This window comes from Macrobrachium nipponense, chromosome 18 (genome assembly GCF_015104395.2).
Source record: "Macrobrachium nipponense isolate FS-2020 chromosome 18, ASM1510439v2, whole genome shotgun sequence".
Lineage (NCBI taxonomy): Eukaryota > Metazoa > Arthropoda > Malacostraca > Decapoda > Palaemonidae > Macrobrachium > Macrobrachium nipponense.
This window is the reverse complement of record NC_087211.1, coordinates 35,563,613-35,586,114: the sequence shown is the minus strand read 5'-3', so window position 1 is coordinate 35,586,114 and position 22,502 is coordinate 35,563,613. Positions and strand designations below refer to the sequence as shown.

At 37.6% G+C, this 22,502-nt stretch overlaps 2 protein-coding genes across 2 annotated transcripts in view; one reads left to right on the top strand and one right to left on the bottom strand.

Moving 5' to 3' along the window:
* LOC135196964 (sulfotransferase 1C4-like) overlaps nucleotides 1-22,502 on the bottom strand; it is a 136,523-nt gene that overhangs the window by 72,400 nt on the left and 41,621 nt on the right. The gene's annotated exons all lie outside the window — the stretch shown is intronic.
* The window catches only part of LOC135196549 (uncharacterized), a 62,586-nt gene continuing 52,663 nt past the window's right edge, over nucleotides 12,580-22,502 (top strand). Inside the window, 7 exon segments of the mRNA XM_064223397.1 lie at nucleotides 12,580-13,152; nucleotides 15,085-15,312; nucleotides 15,639-16,127; nucleotides 16,353-16,577; nucleotides 17,115-17,384; nucleotides 17,543-18,307; nucleotides 19,649-20,065. Coding sequence (XP_064079467.1) covers nucleotides 12,793-13,152; nucleotides 15,085-15,312; nucleotides 15,639-16,127; nucleotides 16,353-16,577; nucleotides 17,115-17,384; nucleotides 17,543-18,307; nucleotides 19,649-20,065 — 2,754 coding nt within the window. The 5' untranslated portion in view covers nucleotides 12,580-12,792.

Genomic DNA, 22,502 nt, shown 5'->3' with positions numbered 1-22,502 from the left:
TACAATAGCAACCAAATGGAAGCAGACACCACTTCCTGGACGCTCTGATCCATCCTTTGACACTGAAATTATCTCCACTAGGGCGATTGGTCTCATGGATACTGAAGACTTCAATATGTTGGAACTGTGAGACTATGACCTTTCACAGATTCCAACTTCCCTTTTCACAGATGATGGTAACCTCCGACCAGCTTATCAAAGTCAAAACTCAAACATTCTTGGGGTGTTGAACAGTCCTCTCGAAAAACACCAGACCCAGAGGTTGTTGTGCTTGATGGTTGTGACATCCTTTGGACAATTCACTAGCAGGGTCCTGGAAGAATTGTTAATCTTGTTGCAGCAGTGGAAACATTCTTGATAAAAAACTAATCCAAAGTGATGTACTATATCTGGTGTTCGACAGATACTACCCATACAGTCCAAAGGGTTGCACAAGAAGTCGACAGCCTTCCACTAGAGAAAGTGGTCAATTTCATCTTACCTTGAACTCGCCAATGACATCTCAAGCTGCATCGTTGTCTACTGTGGACAACAAGGTACAAATCATCAACCTGCTTTGTGATGCATGGGTGGATCGTTTTCAACAGCTTGCCACTGAGAAGGAACTGGTCATCACCGGGTCAGATCCTGTACCATATTCCATTCAGAGAGGAAATCATCAGAGAAGAATGGACTTGAAAGTAACACATGAAGAGGCAGTTGTCATTATTGCCAACCATTGCCAGACAAACCCAGAAAACGATCCATGTCATTTGTGACGATACAGATATTTTTGGCCTCCTGTTCGTCCACTTTGTTGCATCTGAAGGTCTCCGTTGCAAAATTTTCCTTGTTCAAACACATCCCACGAGGAATACTATAAATATTGGCGCGACAGTCAACAAGCATGCAGAAATAGCCAAGTATTTACTTCCTCTCCACGCCCTTACTGGTTGTGATGCCGTCAGTATACTGTATGGAATTGGAAAAGTCAAGGCGTTAAAAATCTTCAAACAAGCACACCATATTCCTTTCCTTGGAGACAATGAACAGTATGAAGAAGATTTGGAAACACAAGCTGTTGCATTCATTGCCAAGCGCTATGGCAGCAGGGAAACTGACACTATGTCGGAGGTTCGCTATAGTGTGTGGCAACACAAAACCGGCAGAGACAAATCTCAAAAATTCATACTCGCAACCCTTCCACCCAGCTCAAGAGCATTTAGTTTGCATGTCAAGAGGGCCAATTACCAAGCATGCCTATGGAAAGCAGCATTGCAATCTGATCCTCCAGCTTTGACCTCCTCGGACTTCGGGTGGAAACCAAACCACGGCAGTCAAATCCTTCTTCCAGTACCACTTCCACCTGACACATTGGCTGGACCTGAGAGAGTGCTGAACCTACTCTGCTGCAACTACCAATCATCAACAGATGGATGTTCCACAGGGAGGTGTTCGTGTCACAAAAATTATATTGCATGCAGCACCTTTTGCAAGTGCAATATCGACTCGAGTCTCAACTGTTACAGTCCTCTCAATGCAGCTTTCCGGGATTCTGAAGATGAAGCGGCCGAGACTGACGACGAAAGAGATAATGATAATGAAGACTTTCTCACTTGAAATCATTTATAAATGTTTTGTGGCATCATTTCTGATATCAGTTTCTGATAAAGGGACCAAACATTCAGCATGTGTTGAGTTCTTTATCACGATTTTTTTGCAACCAATGTAACACTTGAGTTTTATACTGAATATGAACAACTAAATAAGTTTTGGGTTTACACTTTATTTTCCATTAAAATCGGCTTCTTCCTTGACCTCGAAATCCCCAGAATTGATGTGTCATATTATAAAATAGTCCAAAAAATAAAGAAATGAAAGACGTTTATAGCCTTTGGATTTATGCAGCAGCCATCTTGGACGCTATGTTGAATTTCTCAAAATGCCCAAATATGCGAGCTGGGTATCATTCAGTTTCTGATTCTATGAAACATTTTCTACCAAAATCAATCAAAATCTGCTTGGGGGGGTTATTTTTGCAAGGTCTACTTGAAAATCAGGGTATGGCAGCTAGACTATTAGGCAAGCGACCCTTAACCTCTCGTCACATTTCCAGCAGAATCCACACGTAACTTTTTTGATTTGTGTAAACCTCAACAAACTGACAAACAAAGACCCCGAACCAGAAGCAACCTTTCTCACAGAGGTTATAAAACGGGACCGTTACAAGCGCAACTGGTCATGAAGAAGTGAATGAACAGGAGACACTCTTATTCTCTGTTATCTTTACCCTCTATAGATCACATTCTTTTCAAAATGCATCCCTGATGCAATTCACTTCTACAATCTTGTGCCACTTCACTACCGGTGGAAAGTGCAAGTACCTACTTGTTCGTTTTTGTCTTCTAAATGAATTGTGAACCAACGTTGATTTGGGATGACAAAATTACAGATCACAAGCAGGGATTCTGCTTTTGTTGAGGGATACATAATAAAGATAAGGAGACTGATACAAGGTAAAATGATTCTTCCATGTTCTCTATGTCAGTATCTACTAAATCGATCAAAAAAGTGGAAAACTCAATTGTGTTTTGCAACTACATTACACACGCACACACAACCACACACACACACACACACACACACACACACACACACACATATATATTATATATATATATATATATATATATATATATATATATATATATATATATAAAATTAAAGACCAGGTACCAAGCGCTTTCGTGTATTGCGTACTCTTTTTTCGGGGTATTAAATAAAATAAACAAATAGACACATAAACAAGAAAATTTAACAGAACAAAGATCAAAACCATTAACAAGCAAACCATCATTACAAATTGTCGCTACCAAACAAGTAAGAATACTTTAAAAGTGCTTAAGAACTGAAACTGCAGTTAGTATAACAGGCTGTTGCTAAAAGGTGAAATTGTATTTCCCTACAATTTTATTAAGAAGGTAACTATCTAATTAAAAAAGCCCTGAACTCAGATTCATAAGTTGATTATTAAAATGCTTAATAAAGGCAGATTCAGTTATGTTTCTTTTTACAATATGGTTACAAAAATGACCTCAGATGAATTTTTCCAGTCTATACTATGGTTAAAGCCATTCTTCTTCTTCTTCTTCCCAGCTTGTTCCCATTTTTATATGGGGTCGCCGTTTCGGATGAGCCGTTTCCATCTACTTCTATCCTGTGCTTCTACCTCATCAATTCCCTTCTCCTGTAAGTCTCCTCTCACACAGTCCTTCCATCTCTTTCTTGTACAAATTAACCACTTGTCGATTGACCTATTCGAACTGCGTAACAGTGTTGTTTTAGACGGTAATCTAGTTCTTTACCAGTTTGACCAAGGTATTTGTAATTACAGCCAGCACAAGGAATCGTGTAAATACAGCCACTAGTTTGTTTTGAGAAATTACGCACAAGGATATTTAGAGGTGTTCCTGAATTTTTGCATACCACATTTATCTTGAAAGTTTTCAGTAATTTCTGAATAAAAGAAAGACTTACATTATATGGCAGTGTCAAGATATTTTCTCTCACTAAATGCTCCCTATTGTTACTGGAATAAAAAATGTTTCTACCTTTCTGCAAAGATTGGTCGATTAAAAACTTGGTATTTTAACCTATTTCCTACGTCATAAATTTTACAATTCTCTAAGTGTAGGAATTTGGTATTTTAACTTATTTCCTACGTCATAAATTTTACAATTCTCTAAATTAGAATTCCAGACTGCATATCCGTAATGCCCTTAAAAACACGATAAAAAACTGAGTGTTTTACATTAACGTGGTGGTCTGAGTAATAGTGGATATATGAACAGATGTTGGTAAGGTTTCCCGTAAACATCAAACACAAAACTTCTCTCCCTTCTATGAACCAAAACATCTAAAAACAGTAATGAACAATTATTTTCTTCTTCAACGGTGAATTTAATTGAAGGTACCAAATTATTTTAACCTGTCTAAAAATTTATTCAAATTTTCGCACAGGGGTCAAATACAGAGTATGTCATCCACATGTCGAAACCAAAGAACCCCTTTAGCAAAATACCGGGTAAAACTTTTACTTCGAAAAGTTCCATATATAGGTTACTAAGTACTGGGGAAAGGGGATTTCCCATAGCCATTCCAAACCTTTGATGGTAATAATTTCCGTTAAAAACAAACTTACAATCTTTAACGCATAATTTTATCAACTCTATAATTTTGACAGAAGCCAAAAGTAAAATATGCTTTGTTAATTCGTCAGCTAAAAAGTTCAATAAATCATCAACTGGGACATTGGTAAATAAAGAAATAATATCAAAACTGACAATTTTAAAGTCGTCATTTACGCAGCATTACTGATTTTTTCAACGAAATCTTTGCTGATAATATATATATATATATATATATATAATATATATATATATATGTATATATATATATATATATATATAATATATATATATAATAATAATATATAATATAAATGAGAATAAAAACATCTATCATATGAAACCCATAAAACCTCTAATAAGACCATCGTGTGATAACGTGATACCCAGAGAACTAACATCTAAAGAGAATAATAGAAAATGACCAGAACCTATAAGATTAGTCTTCCGTGACTACACAGAGTAATGTATTTTACTTTTGACGATCCAGTTCAGTTTTCACATTATCTCTATTACTTCATAGACTATCAGCAAACACTGTCTGGAACCGGAGAACTTTAAAGAGGTGTTTGCCAACTTACACGCATGGCAAAGTAGATATTATACCTCATTGGTGGAGCTCTGGGCTCACATTACAAGGTACGTGGCCTGGTTTCTAACTCCCGTTAGATTTATCAATGCTTGGGGACCATAACTAACTGTTGGGGTCAGGAAAAACGGTATGGGGCTAGCAATCTTATCTCACGGCATTTGTGTGTGTGTCTGTATATATATAAAATATATATTATAGTATATAAATATGATTATATATATATATATATTATATATATATATATATATATAATATATATATATGTGTCCATATATATCGTAACATATATCTATTAGTAAATATATATCATATATATATAATAAACTATAAACCTAATATATCAACTTTTGTCTCTACTATATATCGTATTATCAGTAGGCGTATGCTTATATGTATATATATATATAATTATTAATAGTTATGTACACATACACATACTTATATATTATACTATGTATATATATTATATATATATATATAAATGTGTGTGTGTGTGTGTGTGAGAATATGCATATTTGTATATGTAGTATGTGTGAGCGTGTGTTTTACCATATTTTGGGGGATGATGTAAGAGGAGCAGAACCCACAATTAGTTCCTTTGTTCAACCTGGATCACTGGGCGCCGGCAAATATGGGCAACTTGGCACTCTCCTGAAATCCTTGAAAAATTATTATATTATAATATATGTATATTATAGTTATAATACTATCGGTATATTAAATTCTTCCAGGATTTTAGGGAGGGCAATTGCCCCCTTGTCCCTAAGTGAGGGCGCCCAGGAATCCAGCTTGAACAAGGGAACTAGGTTGTCAACCTTATTGGCATTTGCTTTTAGGAATAAAAAAACACCATATCTGAGGATTTCTTAAGTACTACTTTTACTCGTGGTTTTCTGAGGGTAGTGCCGGGGTCAGAGCACATCTGCCACTGTAGGCATTACTTTTTATATATATATACTATATATATATATATATATATATATATATATATTATCTATTATATATATATATATATATATTAATATATATATATTATATATGTATAATATATATTTTAGTATATCTATGATATATATATCTATTAAATTATATATACTATATATATATATTAACAGTACTAAAACATTCTTTACGTGATTCTTTGTTTAAGTAAATTATAGGTATCCTTATATTGTATAATATTTGTATGCTGTACACAACTGTTTGATTTTAATTGAGCAGTATGTGGAACTATTGCAAAAAAAAGTCAATGTATTTCTTTCTGTATCTCGTCTCACTTCGCTTAAATTATTGGTATTGCAATTCCACTGCATATATATATATTACATGATTCCTTTATTCATTAATAAAGAAATGCAGGCGCTGATACTGTTTTTTAAATTAACCTGCTGGTTCAAAGGGTCAAAATTGTTAGTCTGATTGATGCCGGAAACTATCTATGTTTGTTTTAAGATATGACCTCCCTTGGAAATTATGCTGCGGACGCCCATTGGAAACAGATTACAATAGAAAGCCTAATAAGTACAAGACCCTTCCTCTTCTTCTCCGTCCAACAGAGAGAGAGAGAGAGAGAGAGAGAGAGAGAGAGAGAGAGAGAGAGAATAAACGCAGTAACTATTAGCAAGAAGAGCAAAAATAGCCGACCAGAGAGAATCAAGGTTAATGATGGCAGTCTCTCCCAAAAGAAGCAGCCAAAAGCCACCTTCCTCAGAATCGTCGTGGCAACATCTAAAGAAGGCCTTGTGACGCCTCCTTTTAAAATGTGCGTCGTATATGTATTATGTCAGGTGATACTGCATCATGATGAGTGTGCAGTTAAATAAATATATATATATATATATATATATATATATATACATGTGTGTATATATATATATATATATATATAATATATATATACATATATATATATATATATATATACATATATATATTATGATGCATATCGGTATGCAGGGAAAGAGGCCCTCCGAAGGATCATATATATATACTATATATATATATATATATATATATATGTATGTATATATATGTATGTATGTATGTATGTATGTATATATGTATATTATATATATATATATATATACCATTGCATACATACATACATATACATAAGGCGCAGCATACCAGAAAAACTATCCTAAACATTCTATCAGAGATCTCTAGGTCACAACAAATGCGTTATCATATTATAAGTATTGTATATATAATAAAAGTTGACGAAGGAATACCAAATTTGCCAAGGATGCCTATAAAAAATTAGGATAGACTCTGGGTTTCCCTATTGTGTGGTATAAGAAGAAGAAGAAGCCGGTACGTCTGATGAGCAGAAGCTGTTCTGGACTTGTTCAGAGGCTTCACTGTGAGTGATTCCTTCTGTAACACAAACTAATGATCAGTTTCAATTACTATTTTTAAAGTGTTCATATATACTCATATGCAGCAAGCAGGAATGGCCATTCCCTAGCTCTTCAAATGTGATGATATGAATATCAGATGAATACATTTGAAAGTATACATCAACGAATAAAAAAACACAGATTTAAGTGTTAGAATTTCTATATATTTAGAGGAAAGTTCCATAGAAATTATTAAGCGGTGACGTACAAAGATTTCACACCTTTTACATACAAAGCCAAGGAAAAGACAAAAAATGGGTCGATCATTACCCGTTACGTATAAAAACCGGTTGACTCATTCAATCTCATTTTCGTAAAAAGAATATAAAGTCAGCGTTTGACCCAGAAATCTTTCTGGAAGTTATGAAAAAAAGATTAAGATGAGAATGAGTCTCGTGAGAAAATATAAGTCAGTGATAAAAGCTACAAGAAACCTATCTACGATGCCAAGTGGCTTCGACAGATGTATACATCTGAGAGAGAGAGAGAGAGAGAGAGAGAGAGAGAGAGAGAGAGAGAGAGAGAGAGAGAGAGAGAGAGAGAATTCCTGCCGAGTTTAAAATTAGATTGTTTGTGACTAACGTTGGCCGCCTCTTTCTTCTTCCACAACTACGTTAGTGTGGTGAAGTTTCCCTTCGAACATTATTATTTGTTTCATGAGCCTTTGTGAAGTTATTTGGAAGGAAAGCCAATAATATCTACGAGAGCAGAAAGAAACATGCGAGTTGTGAGTCACTACACAGAGCACATACCTGCAACGCGGTGGGTCTTGTCAGAGTCATCCGGGCTATGTAATTCATTCCGAAAATGTTGCGGGCGATTTGCTCGGCTTCTCCTCTCAGATCACAACATCCAAGGAGAGTCTTCTCAGTTCTCAGAGCTGATCTTACCAAGGCACCTTCAGGATTCCACGTTAACTGGGTGGGCGAGGAGATCAATTGTTCGATTTGATTGAGATGATTTGCGTTCCATGAAGATCCCAAAAGGTTCTCATCATTTCCAACAAACTTTTTAATACTCCCGTGTACGAAAAATAAAAATGTTGCTAACTCAGGTAACAATAAGATATATTACCAAATAAGACAAATGTAAAAACGACGATTAAGGAATGAATGAAGATTAATGAATGTTCCGGAAGGTTAATTCCATCACAGGATGAGATACAATAAGAAAGCTTTGTTCAGAATAACCTCAATAATTCTGTCAAAGTTCGTGATATTACTCCTCTTGTGTGAGGCCAGGGAGTCTTCCTTAACCCGGATAAAAATTGGGGGGAGGTGGGGGGCGAGAAAGGGGGGCCTGAACAGAAGGCAACAAGTTCAGCCTTACGAAACAATATCCGTTAATACTAAAATAGGCAGTGGCACCTTTGCTCTGATGTGAGAGGCAATGGTTCATCATCAACAAAGTTCTTTTAGGTCACCTTTTCTCCTTAAAGAATCTAGACGAGAAATGAAGTTCTCAATTCTTCTCTGCCCTGAGGTGCTCTTTCCTCTACTCCATTACCAATACTCTTAGGCAGATTCTTGACCATCTCAATTTCAAGTCCCCTTCCTTGGAAAGGACACCACAGCATCCAAAAATATGCCTGTAATATGAAGTGCTTACCAAGTATAATTCCCCTTGGATGTAAGTTATTCCGAATTTGGATCGAGATTGATATTCAAACGACACTTGTACATATATATATATATATATATTATATATATATATATATATATATATATAATATATATATATATATTATTTTACCAACAGGAGCTCGTTGAAACTGGATGGTATCTACTGGTGATATTCATTCAGGACACTTTTCCTAAATAAAATTCTCCCCTAGTTACCATCCAGTCTCAATGAAGTCCTGCTCGTAATTGTATTAAGCACAGAACAATTTGTAAGTGATAAAGTTATTTATATATACATATATATATATATATATATATATATATAAAGAATATATATATATATATATATATATATATATATATATATATATATATATATATATATATATATATATATATATATAAAGAGGGTTAGAGGAACAGAGCCCATATTCGTGAATTGTCTAGAAATCGGTCTCCTCTTCAGTGCCGGAGACATAATACTTAAGCCTCATCTTGTCTGTGAAGCCGGTTTCTGGTTCCGTTGCATCTTAACCAAAGCCCAGCTTCGAATCCTGGACGGTGCTGAGGTTATAATTCACCTTGGGCGGAAGTCATTCCCATTTTGAGTGAAATCGATATTTGTGACTATACACACACATATACATATACACACACACACACACACACACACATCTATATATATATATATATATATATATATATATATATATATATCCCCTAAAACCCCGTTGGATTTAGGAAATATGTTAAAAAAGTTAAAACAATTAAAAAAAAACATTAAAAAAAAAAAAAAAACATAAAAGTTATAAGTTTTAACGTCCCTAGTAACCGAAATAAAAAACAATCTTGTCAGGTCCTTGAATATTCAACAATTGTTGTTAATAGTGGCAATTCGGCAACGACCGCAGGTGCCTATTTATATCTGGTTCTTTCTTAGCATTTGTAACTTTCTCTTTTTGTTTTGTTATTATTTTCTGTAATCACCTGTAGAGCAGGAGACCATTTAGTCCTTGAAACTAGAAGGAATTTTAACATATTCTTAATACAACGGGATTACATACATATATATATATATATATATATATATATATATAATTTACTTATATATATATATTATATATCTATATATATGTATACATATATAATCCCAACAGACGCACGTGACTTCTTATATAAATTAATACCACAGGAAAAGGACAGGCTGATCAGTACTAAGCGCTTTTCCGTGTTTATTCACGCGTCGTAGGGGCACCAAAAAAAAAAAAAAAAAAAAAAAAAAAATATATATATATAGGTATATATATATATATATATATATATATATATATATATATATATATATATATGATTAGATAGATAGATAGATAGATAATTAGATATTCCAGATGTATTTAAGAAATATGTTGAAAACGTTAAAATTCCCTCTAGTTTCAAGACTAAATGGTCTCCTGCTCTACAGGTGATTACAGAATAATAACAAAACAAAAATTAGAAAGTTACAAATGCTAAGAAAGAACTAGATATAAATAGGCACCTGCGGTCGTTGCCGAATTGCCACTATTAACAATTGTTGAATATTCAAGGACCTGACAAGATTGTTAAGGTTGGCTGCTTGAATTACATGATAGGACAACAAACTCAAACTATAGTTACCATCATTTGGGGTGAAATTCGGTACTGCCCTAAGGAGAGCAGCCTCACTCAACATCTTTCTTTTCTGCATACTGTTGGTTTTAAATAACAATTTAGTTTTGCCAATCAACACTTGGTTAGTTGATATTATGTTCATGGATCAAGCATTATTCACATCTCCCTTCTTATTGCATGTCTATGGTCCCTCAACCTCTGATCAACAGATCTTCCCGATTCCCCTATGTGGACATTTTAACAATCTGCGCCAGGGGCATAGTACACTCCCTTCTTGTTTTAATCCCCAGCATTATATAATTGTTGTTCAGACTTTTCCCTCTTGTACTCGGATAGCTACCTGTGCGCAGCATCAACATTTACCTTCATTACTTCTGCAATATGTCAAGGTAACATCAGGTTTTCTATAAATTTTATCTTTAACAGATTTGGAGTCAAATGATTTGCGTGCTTGGAGGTGCGCCCTGTCAACCTACCAATAAGAGTGACCCAGTTTCTTAAAACACGAAGATATGAAAATTATCTCTTCATCCAAAAAACATGGCCTGCAAATTCGGTACTAGAGACGTTAAAACTAACCACTTTGTGTTTTTTTCAATGAATTTAACTTTTTCAACATATTTACTAAATCCAATTTGATATATATATATATATATATATTATAGATATATATATATATATATATATAAAGGTTTATTTGCCACGAAGGAAAAAAATGAAAAACGAGTTGGCCGAGTACTTTCGGTCCTATTCGGACCCTTTACTGCCTCAGTAAAGGGTCCGAATAGGACCGAAAGTACTCGGCCAACTCGTTATTTTCATTTTTTTCCTTCGTGGCAAATAAACCTTTATTTATACATAGCATCACGTTTTATATACTTTGTGATCAAGTTATTCATATATATATATATATATATATATATATATATATATATATATATATATATATTACAAATCCACTTGATATATATATATATATATATATATATATATATATATATATATATATATATATATATATATATGATTAAATATATATATATATATATATATATATATATATATATATATATGATATATGTATGTATGTATGTATGTATGTATGTATGTGTGTGTATAGTCACAAATATCGATTTCGGTCAAAATTGAGAATAATTTCCGCCCAAGGGAAATTATTAACCTATAGGTGCCTCAGCACCGTCCAGGATTCGATGCTGGGCCTTGGTTAAGATGCAACGAAACCAGAAACCGGCTTCACACACAGATGAGGCTTACGTATTATGTCTTCGGCACTGAAGAGGAGACCCGATTTCTAGACAATTCACGAAGATGTGTTCTGTTCCTCCATTCGGCTCTTCTTTTATGATCGTAAATTGTGTTTTCCTGTCTGTTATGCTGCTAACATCTTCTCTAGGATTCTTAAATTTGTCGAGAAAAGTTAAGATGGATTAGGAAAAAGAAGGCTAGAATGGAAAAGACTGCGTTATTTTATGTGTCCATCTGCGCTAATTCTTTGCAGTAATGCGAAGTTCGATCATTTGATTCCGCTGTTGAATGAAGGTGACTGTTGTCGATTGATCTGTGGAGAAAACGTGTCCCCAAATACAGGTGAATGGATATGATGGCACAAACCAGATTATTAGAGATGAGACGCTGAGTCTGAAAGATGGGGAAGAAAAATTAACCTAAAGACAGAAATTTGAGTTGCTATGAAGGCTGGGCTTACTCCGAAGTCCACGAGGGTAAGGAGATGATTTTTATATCGAAGAGAACTTTCTAAAAAAAAATAAACCTAACTGAATTTCTAGATTTTTAAAATCTGGTATGTTATGGTGCTGGGGGAAAGGGAGTAACAGCTTCTTGGTAAGCATTTATCTGTCTTCACAAGCTTTCTCCTTTAAAAGAAAGTTCTGTTGCTTTCTTCAGAGCACTCCCCTTTCTCTTCGGGTCTGGGATAGAAAAGTACGTCGGGCTGTCCGTCCTGTACGTTGGTTGTCCTTTGCCCTTCAACACGATGGCTAACCTTCGAACATTTTTGCGAATATGATCACTGAAGAGAAGCACCCAGAAGGAACATCATTTGGCAATGACAGTATTGCCCAAAATAGTGGTGTGAGGGTGGAGCCTCTCGTATAAGGGTTGGCCTCTGATCTTCCACCCCACAGTGTTACACGAACGCCCCGAATAGCTTGTTCATCTTGCACCGTCTTCCAAGCTGAGGAAATCGCTAAAGAGTTTCTTTTCAACTGCTTTCAAGTAGACGAACTCTCCAAAGGCTTATCCTTTTCGGTTTTCGAGACCTCGCACGCTATCTATCTGCTTTGACGCGTCGTTTTGCTGTCATTCGTGAAACCGTGAACGAAATGGCTCCAGTCCAGAACAAAACAAATTCATCGACTGCATCCTCTTCGTCGAGCCACGACACCTCGCCTCGAAGAGGCCGCGAGTTCCCCTCCGACACCTGGGAATCCTTTCTGCCAGTGTCTCGACGTGGACGCTTCTTCCAGGATTCCTTCTTCGAGAACACCCGGTCCCACTTCGACGATGCTGTCAGAGAGGCCCTCAGCAGGTGGGACGACGACAGCGACTTTCTGTCTGAAAGCTGGCACGATGCGGGGTCGCCGCTTCTCAGCAACTTCAGTCGATACAGACAGATGAGAAACAGACACGTCGACGACGACAGCCTGGCTGTCACCGTCACCTCCGACAACAACGTCCACAAGGTAAGAAGAGTGAGTCTGTCTGCTTAGAGCTTCTGCACAATTAGTAAATGGAGTGACCAAAATAGGCTGCCAGATTCGACCTTTCTCAGATGGATGAACCAATAATTGAATTCATAAAAGTCGCAAAACCCTGAAAATAGGTCGTGTTTCCTAGTGCAGTTCCAATTACCAGTAATGCTGAAGAATACTTGTGCACTGGCCGTTAAGTTGGCCAGGGGGAACGGGGGGGGGGGGTGGCGGAGGTTCCTCCTTCCCTCCCAGCCAGGTTAGGCGAAGTTAGGTTGAGGTTAGGACGGACGCATCGCTAATGAAATATGTCTTTAATCTGCTTCTAAGCTGGCCGTGACGTGAAAAAAAAAAAGTTTCACTTACAGTAAAATATACAGAAATCCAATCAAATAGATAATACGAAATGAGGGGACTGGTTAGTTTGCCTCAGTCGATTATAAAAATAGTTACGCTCCTAATCTCTCTTTCCAAAACACACAGGTGATTATATATATATATATATATATATATATATATATATATACTATATATATATATATATATATAGATATATATATAATATATATATATATATATATATATATATATATATATATAGTGTGTGCATGTTTGAATATTTTCCTTATTACCGTTTAGTAAAGTAGTCTAAATCGCCTCTGTTGCTGATTTCAGAAACTGAATTGCACGGAAGCACAACTCAATTCATCACCAACAAAAAGAGAACAATCGTACTGACGCCTTAAATACAATGTCGTACTTGTTTTATATATATATATATATATATATATATATATATATATATATATATATATAATGGGTGAACGTGTTTTTATTTATAAACATCTAGAAAAAAAAATTTGCATAATTGCACAGAAACTTCGAGATGCAGTATATCGAAAGAAGACGAAGAAGAAAACCGCACAGGACGAAACGGTGCCAACATTTCCTCGTAGCTATGAGTTTTACTTAGCTGGAGGATGAAGCATTAAAGAACAATCTTGGCAAGCGAACGCGTTGCTCTTTTATTTACGGCCTTATATGGAGATGTTTCATCTCTAAGCAGAAAAGGGTGTTACATTCTATTTACGCTTTGGGTTACCGATTTTCCTTCCGATTATTTTATTTCTTGCCGACAGATTGTCCGTTTATTCATTAATTATTTTGGGAGATTATTTTTTTCATTACATTTTACACAGTACGTGGTTCCCAATTTATAATTATTATTATTATTAGTGGGTGTTCAGCTGCCCATGTTCTCTAAGAAAAAAAAAAATCATATCTTATTCCATTCTTAAATAAATGTGATATACTCAACCTTTAGAATAGTCCTGTTTCTATTCTTATATACTGAGATGACTAAAACATTGACACGTCTTTGCTCTTTGCATATATAAAAGAAGAAGAATGACCAGACAGAGGTCAAATTCTTTGTTCATGACGCTGATTTTTGACTGGACAATAAGTGTGAAAATCTTATTTCTAGACTTGCTGGGCCAGTCTCCGGACATAATGATAAAATCAGTTGCCTTGATTGTACATAAATCAGTATCATGTGAGACGGAATGCCTTAGCCTTTCATGGGAAATACAAGTGTCCCTTAATCAAATATTAGCACAGCACATAGAATAACACACGGAGAAAGCGTCGATTGCAAATTGAACAAGATCTTGTGCGAAAAAGCCTTTCATTTCCTTTCCATCTCACATCCGGGACAAACCTTTCTGGATTCGAAACTCCAACCTTTTCATTTCAGTGCAGGTCTAGTCAAGCTCTTTGACACGGTCCCTTCTCTCATTCTCTCCTAAGAAGTGAAAGTAAATTTGACATGGAATTGAACGCTTGGTCGAAAGTGACGTTTTCCTTGTCAGATTTTCGTGGACAATAAAATGCTTCATTCGCCTAAAGCGACTTATTCCTCGTCAGATTGTCCTGGATGTGCACGACTTCGTCGAAGGCGATCTCAAGGTGAAGGTCGTTGGCGACAGGGAGCTCCTGGTGGAGGGTCGCCGGGAAAAGGCGCAGGAGGGCGCGTCAGCCACATCCTCTCAGAAGTTCAGCCGTCGCTTCGCTCTTCCTGAGGGGACGGACATCGGAGCCATTGATTCCGTGATGTCATCAGATGGCATCCTAACAATCACAGCGCCTAAACTGGTTAGTGTACAGTGTCTCATCATAACTTCAAATATATAAATGCTTTACTACGTGGTGTTCTTTATATCATATTCATCAGAGGTGAGGAACTTGAAATTAGATAGGCATGTGTAAGTATATCTTCTCGATCCCAAGACAAAGACAATAAGATTGATAAGCTTTATTACCGTGCTATCAAGATGTCATGATCAATGACACACCATTCGGGAACAGCCTTTACGAGCTCGAATCTCTCTTAATGGCAAGATGATAGAGAATTAGCATCAGTCTTACTCTAAGGAATTTTCTCGCTATCACTCACATGCACGCTCATCATTACTCCGCAGGGAAGAGCCGGGGCGACTTCCTCCCATTCGGAGACTAAGACGTTCTCCAGCAGTGCTTCTAAGGCGAGACTCGGTGAGCGAGAGCCCTGTGAATGCGACAAATGCAACCCCAAGCTCCGCTCGAGAGAGAATGTTTGCCGGGGGAGTTCGGAGAGGTCGCAATCGCGATTCTCGAGCGACGGTTCCAGGGAGACGAGCGAGCATCGGCAGAATCAGTCGGAATGCACCAGAATGGCAGACAGGATGGATGTTCCTATCAACGCCTTCTTCAACTCTCGGCCAATCACAAGACGAGGGAGATTCTTCGACGACTCCTTCTTCGAGGACACCCGCAGCGGTTACCGAACCGCCATCCAAGACATCCTTTCGAAGTGGGGCGAGAGGTCGTCTAGCATCGACGACATGACCTCCTACAGAAACCTCCGGACGCGCGACCTCAGGGACGACAACCAGGCCGTGAAAGTCATCGAGGACGAGTTCCAGCACAAGGTCAGTCGAGCACAAAATCTCATAATGAGTAAGTAACAACTAATAGAGTTGTTTTCTACATCAAAGGGAGTTCTGAACACGCGGGTTGTGTTTTCCAGAGTAAATGAAACTGACAGTGATTTTCAGCGTTCGAGGGACTAACTGCTGATTTCATGTTCCCAAATAAAAGAACAGTGATTTCCTTTGCGGCAGAGGCTCCTCTTATTACCTAGCTCTCGTTTTCAGTTTATTGTGGACGTGCAAGACTTCATGAAGGACGGCGAGATCAACGTCAAAGCTGTGGACGACCAAGAGCTGGTGGTGGAGGGTCACGTAGAGAAGCAAGAGGGAGCGTCCAAGTCCATCCAGCGGTTTTCGAGGCGCTTTACACTTCCGAAGGACGTCCACCTCGAGTCCGTGTCTTCAGTGATGTCCTCCGACGGTGTGCTAACCATCATTGCCCCTAAAAAGGTTCGTAGCTTAAAAACCTAGTTTGTTTCAGTGAATATGTCCGTACAAGCGACTTCCAGCTCAAATTATCTTGCAAAAGTTATGACCACGTCACCAGAATCAACACAAATATGTTTAGCTGTTTATTCTTTCATCTTTACTGAAAGTAAAAGCAGAACATTCAATGGTTTCTACTTATCAGATGCGTCACCTCAAGGACAATAATGAACAGCTATTTAGATGAGATATACATTTAATAAGTTTTTTATTATAAGTCTGGTACCGTATTTATTACATTTAGAATTAAAATTTACTTGGACATGTATTTAGGAGAACTTTTTCCATGTCAAAACAAGCTATACCAATACAATATGAATATTTATCTACATTAACAAAGAATTACTAGAAGTAATTCTTATTATGAATAAATGTAACACAATGAACATCCTAATGAAGTAAGCAAAAGAAGTAAAAATGGTTTTACAAAGTTCATCATCAGAATAAGCCCAATGATTGAGGTTATCGCACTGCTATTAAATTGGCCAAATCTTTTTCCAGAATGCAATTGGGCACATGAAAGAATCACACACGTCTGAAAATGCCCGGAAATTCGTACACGACTCTGAGGTATCTGAGAAAATGTCCGAGTGCAACATTAAGTCCTCGATGCAGGACATAAAATGTAGCCATTCGGGGTACGAAGACAAAAGCATTCGAGCTTCTTCCACTTGTTCTTCAGTCTGCGATAATACACTCCAGGAGGGAGGCGATATGGCTCATCAAAGTTCAGTAGCTTCAAATGCGTTCAAGGCCGAGTCTTCCAAAGAGGTGAGTTTCATTACGGGGTGTTTTAGAAATAGTCATTACCCTTGAACAATAAAGAAAAAAACTGTAATTTTTCACTTCGCAGGTCTGTTCATTTCATTTGAGTATGGTGCACTCTTAGGAACTGTGGTTATTAAAGCTTTATCCTTTTGATTCCACAGGCACACGTGACTGGAGGTCACAACGTTGCTATTGTAGTGGAATCCTCTGAAAGCAAAGTCAAGGAAAATGATGTGCAAGATTTAGAACACAAAAGCAACCGAGAGATTCCCCTTGACATGGAAGAAGCCAGGCAGATGGTTAGGGAAGAATTATATGGTGAACAAAGAAGCAAGGACATGTTAGATGCAAATCAGAAGAGCAGCAGGCGGAGCAGCATCGACGAAATTGATGCTGACATCAGAAGAGTTCGTGAGGAGATTCTGGAATCGCGTGAGAAGCGAGCTGGAAGTGTAAGGTTTGACGAAGATTTCAGCACTGAGGACATGGATGGAAACAACATCAACTTCCAGGAGAACTCGAAGCACAAAGAAAAGACGCTGAGGACTATTCTCAAGACTCCCGAGAGATATCTATGTGAAAATGATGAAAGGCAATCAAGGGAAAGAAGTCTCGTAGCCGAAGACACCCAGACAGAGGACCGCCGCACCCCATCCCGGGACTCCAGGAGAAGACCTTCGTGCACTCCCCTTAATCCAGATACCAAAAGAGTCCTTCCCATTAGCTTCAGGGGCCACTTTTGTAGTGACGCTTTCTTTTACGATTATCAGGAGAGCTTCAAGACTGCAATCAGCGATGTCCTGCTGAAATTCAACGAAAAGTCAGCCACGACAGATGACATCACGGCTTACAGAAACTTGAGACTTCGTGATCCCAAGCTGGAAAACCAGGCATTCCACGTTCAAGAAGATGAAGGAGCTCACAGGGTAAGAGGCTGAATATTTCGTTTTTTTATGGTGTTTTTACGTTGCACATAACCAGTGGTTATTCAGTAACGGGACCAACTGCTTTACGTGACTTCCGAACCTCGTCGAGAGTGAACTTCTATCACCAGAAATACACATCTCTCACTCCTCAGTGGAATGCCCAACACCATACTGATCACGCCACTGAGGCACTTATTTCTGTTTGTGAAAAATATTTTTTAATCACGAGCTTTTTCATGTAACGAGTGTTTATGCCCCAGTCACTGAGCCATAGCGTGATGAAGTCATACCAATGATTTAATTTGAAATTTTCAAGTTGAAAAGTAAGGCTTAAAACTTCCTTGTGGACAGATATACACTGCCAGCAAGTGAACAAACAAGTATCTAATTGATATTAGCAAAGTGTCAAGAAGAGAACCTTTGCAGTTGTTTTAATGACGAAAATGGGTGTACTTACTTTGAGAATGTTACATATATTCCAGAAGGTATTAACTGAATTATTTATAGACTTTACTTAGAGTTTTGTTGGATTAAGAAGTTTCCGTTCATTATAAATTTCCCGCTTAACAATGCAATGAAACTAGAATTCCAAGAAAGATTTCAAATATTTGGCTCAATACATCTTACTAAGAATTGTACGGTCCACGTTAGATGGTCAAGTACGGAAGTGAAAAAAAAAAATCAGTCTTTAAAAAAACAGAGGTAAATGGAAGACGGTGTAGTTCAGGAGGAAGCTCCAAATATTGACATTACCTAACCTAACGTACCCTTCATCTGGTTAATGCTTCCTGCAGTTCAGAACATTTATATTTAGCAGAGGGCACTCCGATGGTCGCTTATATTGACAGTTCGTTGCCTTTTTTCTTTTTTTAGAACATATATTTTACCTTTCATGAATTATTAAAACACTATTTAAAGCGTTACAGACTTGGAAGCAACTTTCAAAACGTTACAGACCTGGAAGTAATGCTGATAATGTGAATTTTTACTTCAGCTTATTTATAAATAAGGTGAAGTAAAAATTCAAAATTCCAACACCAGAGTAATTCCAGAGTTATTAATATTAGGCAAATTATTCACCACGTGTAACCCATGATTCACAGGGTTAAGAAAATTCCCATGGATTGATAGGGAAAGTGTGAGAATACCATTGTTGCGATAGCTTCCTCCGGGCTACCCTACATTATTTTCTCGTTTTCATTGTGGCTGGGATGGATGTGGACATTATACTACTGGTTTCATTGGCATCTGCATTATAGAATGTCTACCATCGTTCTTGAATTAAGCAAACCGGATAGAAACAGACTTCTTCTCAAATCAAGTCTTTTTACCCCCATCCAGGTGGTGCTCGACGTCAAAGACTTCATCAACGGTGAAATCGAAGCGGCAATATACGAGGAGAAGGAGCTGGTGATCCAGGGGCGGGCTGAGAGGCAGCACGGGACGAAGTACACGATCCTGAGCTTCCTGCGTCGTTTCCCCCTGCCAGAGAACGTGGACACGGACGCCATCACAGTCGTCATGTCCTCCGACGGCGTCCTGGTCGTGGTGACGCCCTGGAAGGGCCACTCAGGCCTGTCGGCCATCAAGAACATCCTGTCGACGGAGGACATGTCCTTCTTTGACCGCCACCGCGACGTCGACCGCCGGTGGGACGAGGCCGACTGGGAGGCTTCCAAGGCCTCCGAGGAGTTCTTGAATCGCTCCCTCGACAGTCGTCTGAGGTCGAGGCTTCGACAGGCCACCGACGACCTGTTCTGAGCTCATCATCAAACAATGAATGGGTTTAGCGCTAAGGTGCCAATTTTATATTTTTGTATAAGAGTTTTATGATGATCGTTTACAATGTGGCCTCGTTTTTAAAGCTTTTCTGTTCGATAAAATTGACGATTAACCATGGTACAAAAATGACATTAGATTAGGTTTATATTAAGCAAAGACTATTTTGAATGTTCATTCTGAAAGTATAAAAGTGTTACACACGAACACATATATATAGGCTATATATATATATATATATATATATATATCTATATATATATATATATATATATATATATATATATATATTCTAAGGGTTCTATCATACGTATTGTGAGCTTGAAATGTAATTCTGCCGTAAACGGTATTGTGGATTGCATTATATATATATATATATATATATATATATATATATATATATATATATATATATATATAATTTCGTTCTCTCGAATTTGTTACACAGAGTAATTTATGGTAAACTGTCCATACATTCCTCTCCCACATCATTATTATAAGAGATATCGATAAATCTTGAGAAAGACCGATGGTGTTTTTAGTGATATTCCTTTGGACGCAAGATGATTGTCAGTCATTTTTATGAACTTACAGAACAGATGATGTTACATTTTCACTACGGTAGTTATCGTAGAAAATGAACTGACGCCTATTTTTCATGAAAGAGCATCATCGCTTTCCATGTATGTGCACTGAAAGAGTTAATGGTCTGAATGCATCCATGAACTGGTTTATGTTACACATTTGCTTTCGTATCAGTGGAATAGTATTTCATCATAGACAACAAAAATCTAAAGTTCAGAATAGACCTACAAACGCAGAAAATGTCTACCAACCAAATAAAAGAAATTCCGAGAATTGAATGGACTGAGGCAGGTGTCGTTGTGAATCAATCAATTTTGGAACCCCAAAATTCAAGGGAGCTCCGCGCCACTCTTCAAAGAAGAGGAGAACACTGGATCAAATGCACCAGCGTCCTTTTTCTCTGTCATTGTGGACAGCGACTGCAACACTCAATCGATGGCCGGGTTTTCAAGGTCAGGTTTACCAGTCCATTCTCCCGTCAATGAATCAAATCCGGTGTTAAAACTTATGCGTAGACGGCAGTTTGTGGGCGAAATCCGTCCACTCACCAGACGGATGAACTGATGGAATTACCGTAAGTTGTTCTCACCAACTGACAGGTGATTGCATGTGTAGTTGGGTAAGTAACGATTTTGTGAGAGTTCGCTGCTGGATTTCTACTGGGAATTTAATTGAATATAGAATTTAGGCCAAAGGCCAAGCACTGGACCTATGAGGTCATTCAGCACTGATATGGAAATTGACAGTGAAAGGTTTGAAAGTCGTAACAGGAGTAAAACCTCTCAGTTGCACTATGAATCAACGGTTTGGAGAGGGTGGAAAGTAAGATGGAAGAAAGAATCATGAACGGAGGTACAGTAAAAGTAATGAAAGGTGGTTGCAGCTAGGGGCCAAAGGCCCGCTGTAAAGAACCTTAAGTAATGCCTACAGTGCATTGCATGAGGTGCACCGACAGCACTAGCATCCTAAGGGGTTCTGCTGGGAAGGATCGCAGCCTCTTAGGCCAGAATATGAAGAAGCTATGTATAGGCCTAATTCATTTCATTGTTCGACACTGCGGCGTTATTAATAGGCCGTTTTGAGTCCAAAGCATCTATTAAAAAGATATTTCCATGTGATACAGATAATCCACTAAATAATTGAATATCTAAATAAGGAAACGAAAGGAGTGCTTCCGTGCTCGCTCAAGCAAGGAAACTTGAGCCAAGGCTGCAGACCAGGAAGAAAGGCCGCATGGCACAGACCAGAAAAGTAGTGGAGGGGGACTTCGATCAATATTAGCAACTCATTAGATGGCAATAACGCCCTTTTAACAGGAGGGCAAACATGCAGACAGGCTAGTCTGTCATTCCGTAAATTTAAATTTAATGCAGTTTCTCGAGTCCCCTGATAATGTCTTGCTCCCTGCACACTGCACAGGTTGTCGAAGTTCACCAAGCAAAAATCACCTAGTCGCTAGTAACGAGCACCGTATGATCGAAAAACAGTCGTTAAGAAGATCACGATCTCTAACTGACAGATACGGGGCAACAGCAATGAATAACCGCCATTCCTTAATTTATGCCGAAAGGTTATTCGATGGTTTCCTGAATAATAAAAAAAAAAATCGTCAATCGCCTTCTTAAGAAATACTTGTAATTTTATTCAGTTGGTTGAAGAGGACCGTCGTGCAAACGGTAGATAGCTCCATTTTTTAACCTTTGTATTTGAAAAATACAGTCGCTCTAATACATCATTGTGGCTTTAGTGATGCACCATAGATTACAAGCAACGTAGTTTGGGGCACCGAAAATAAATAAGAGAACAAATAATTGATGCCTCATTTTTTCCT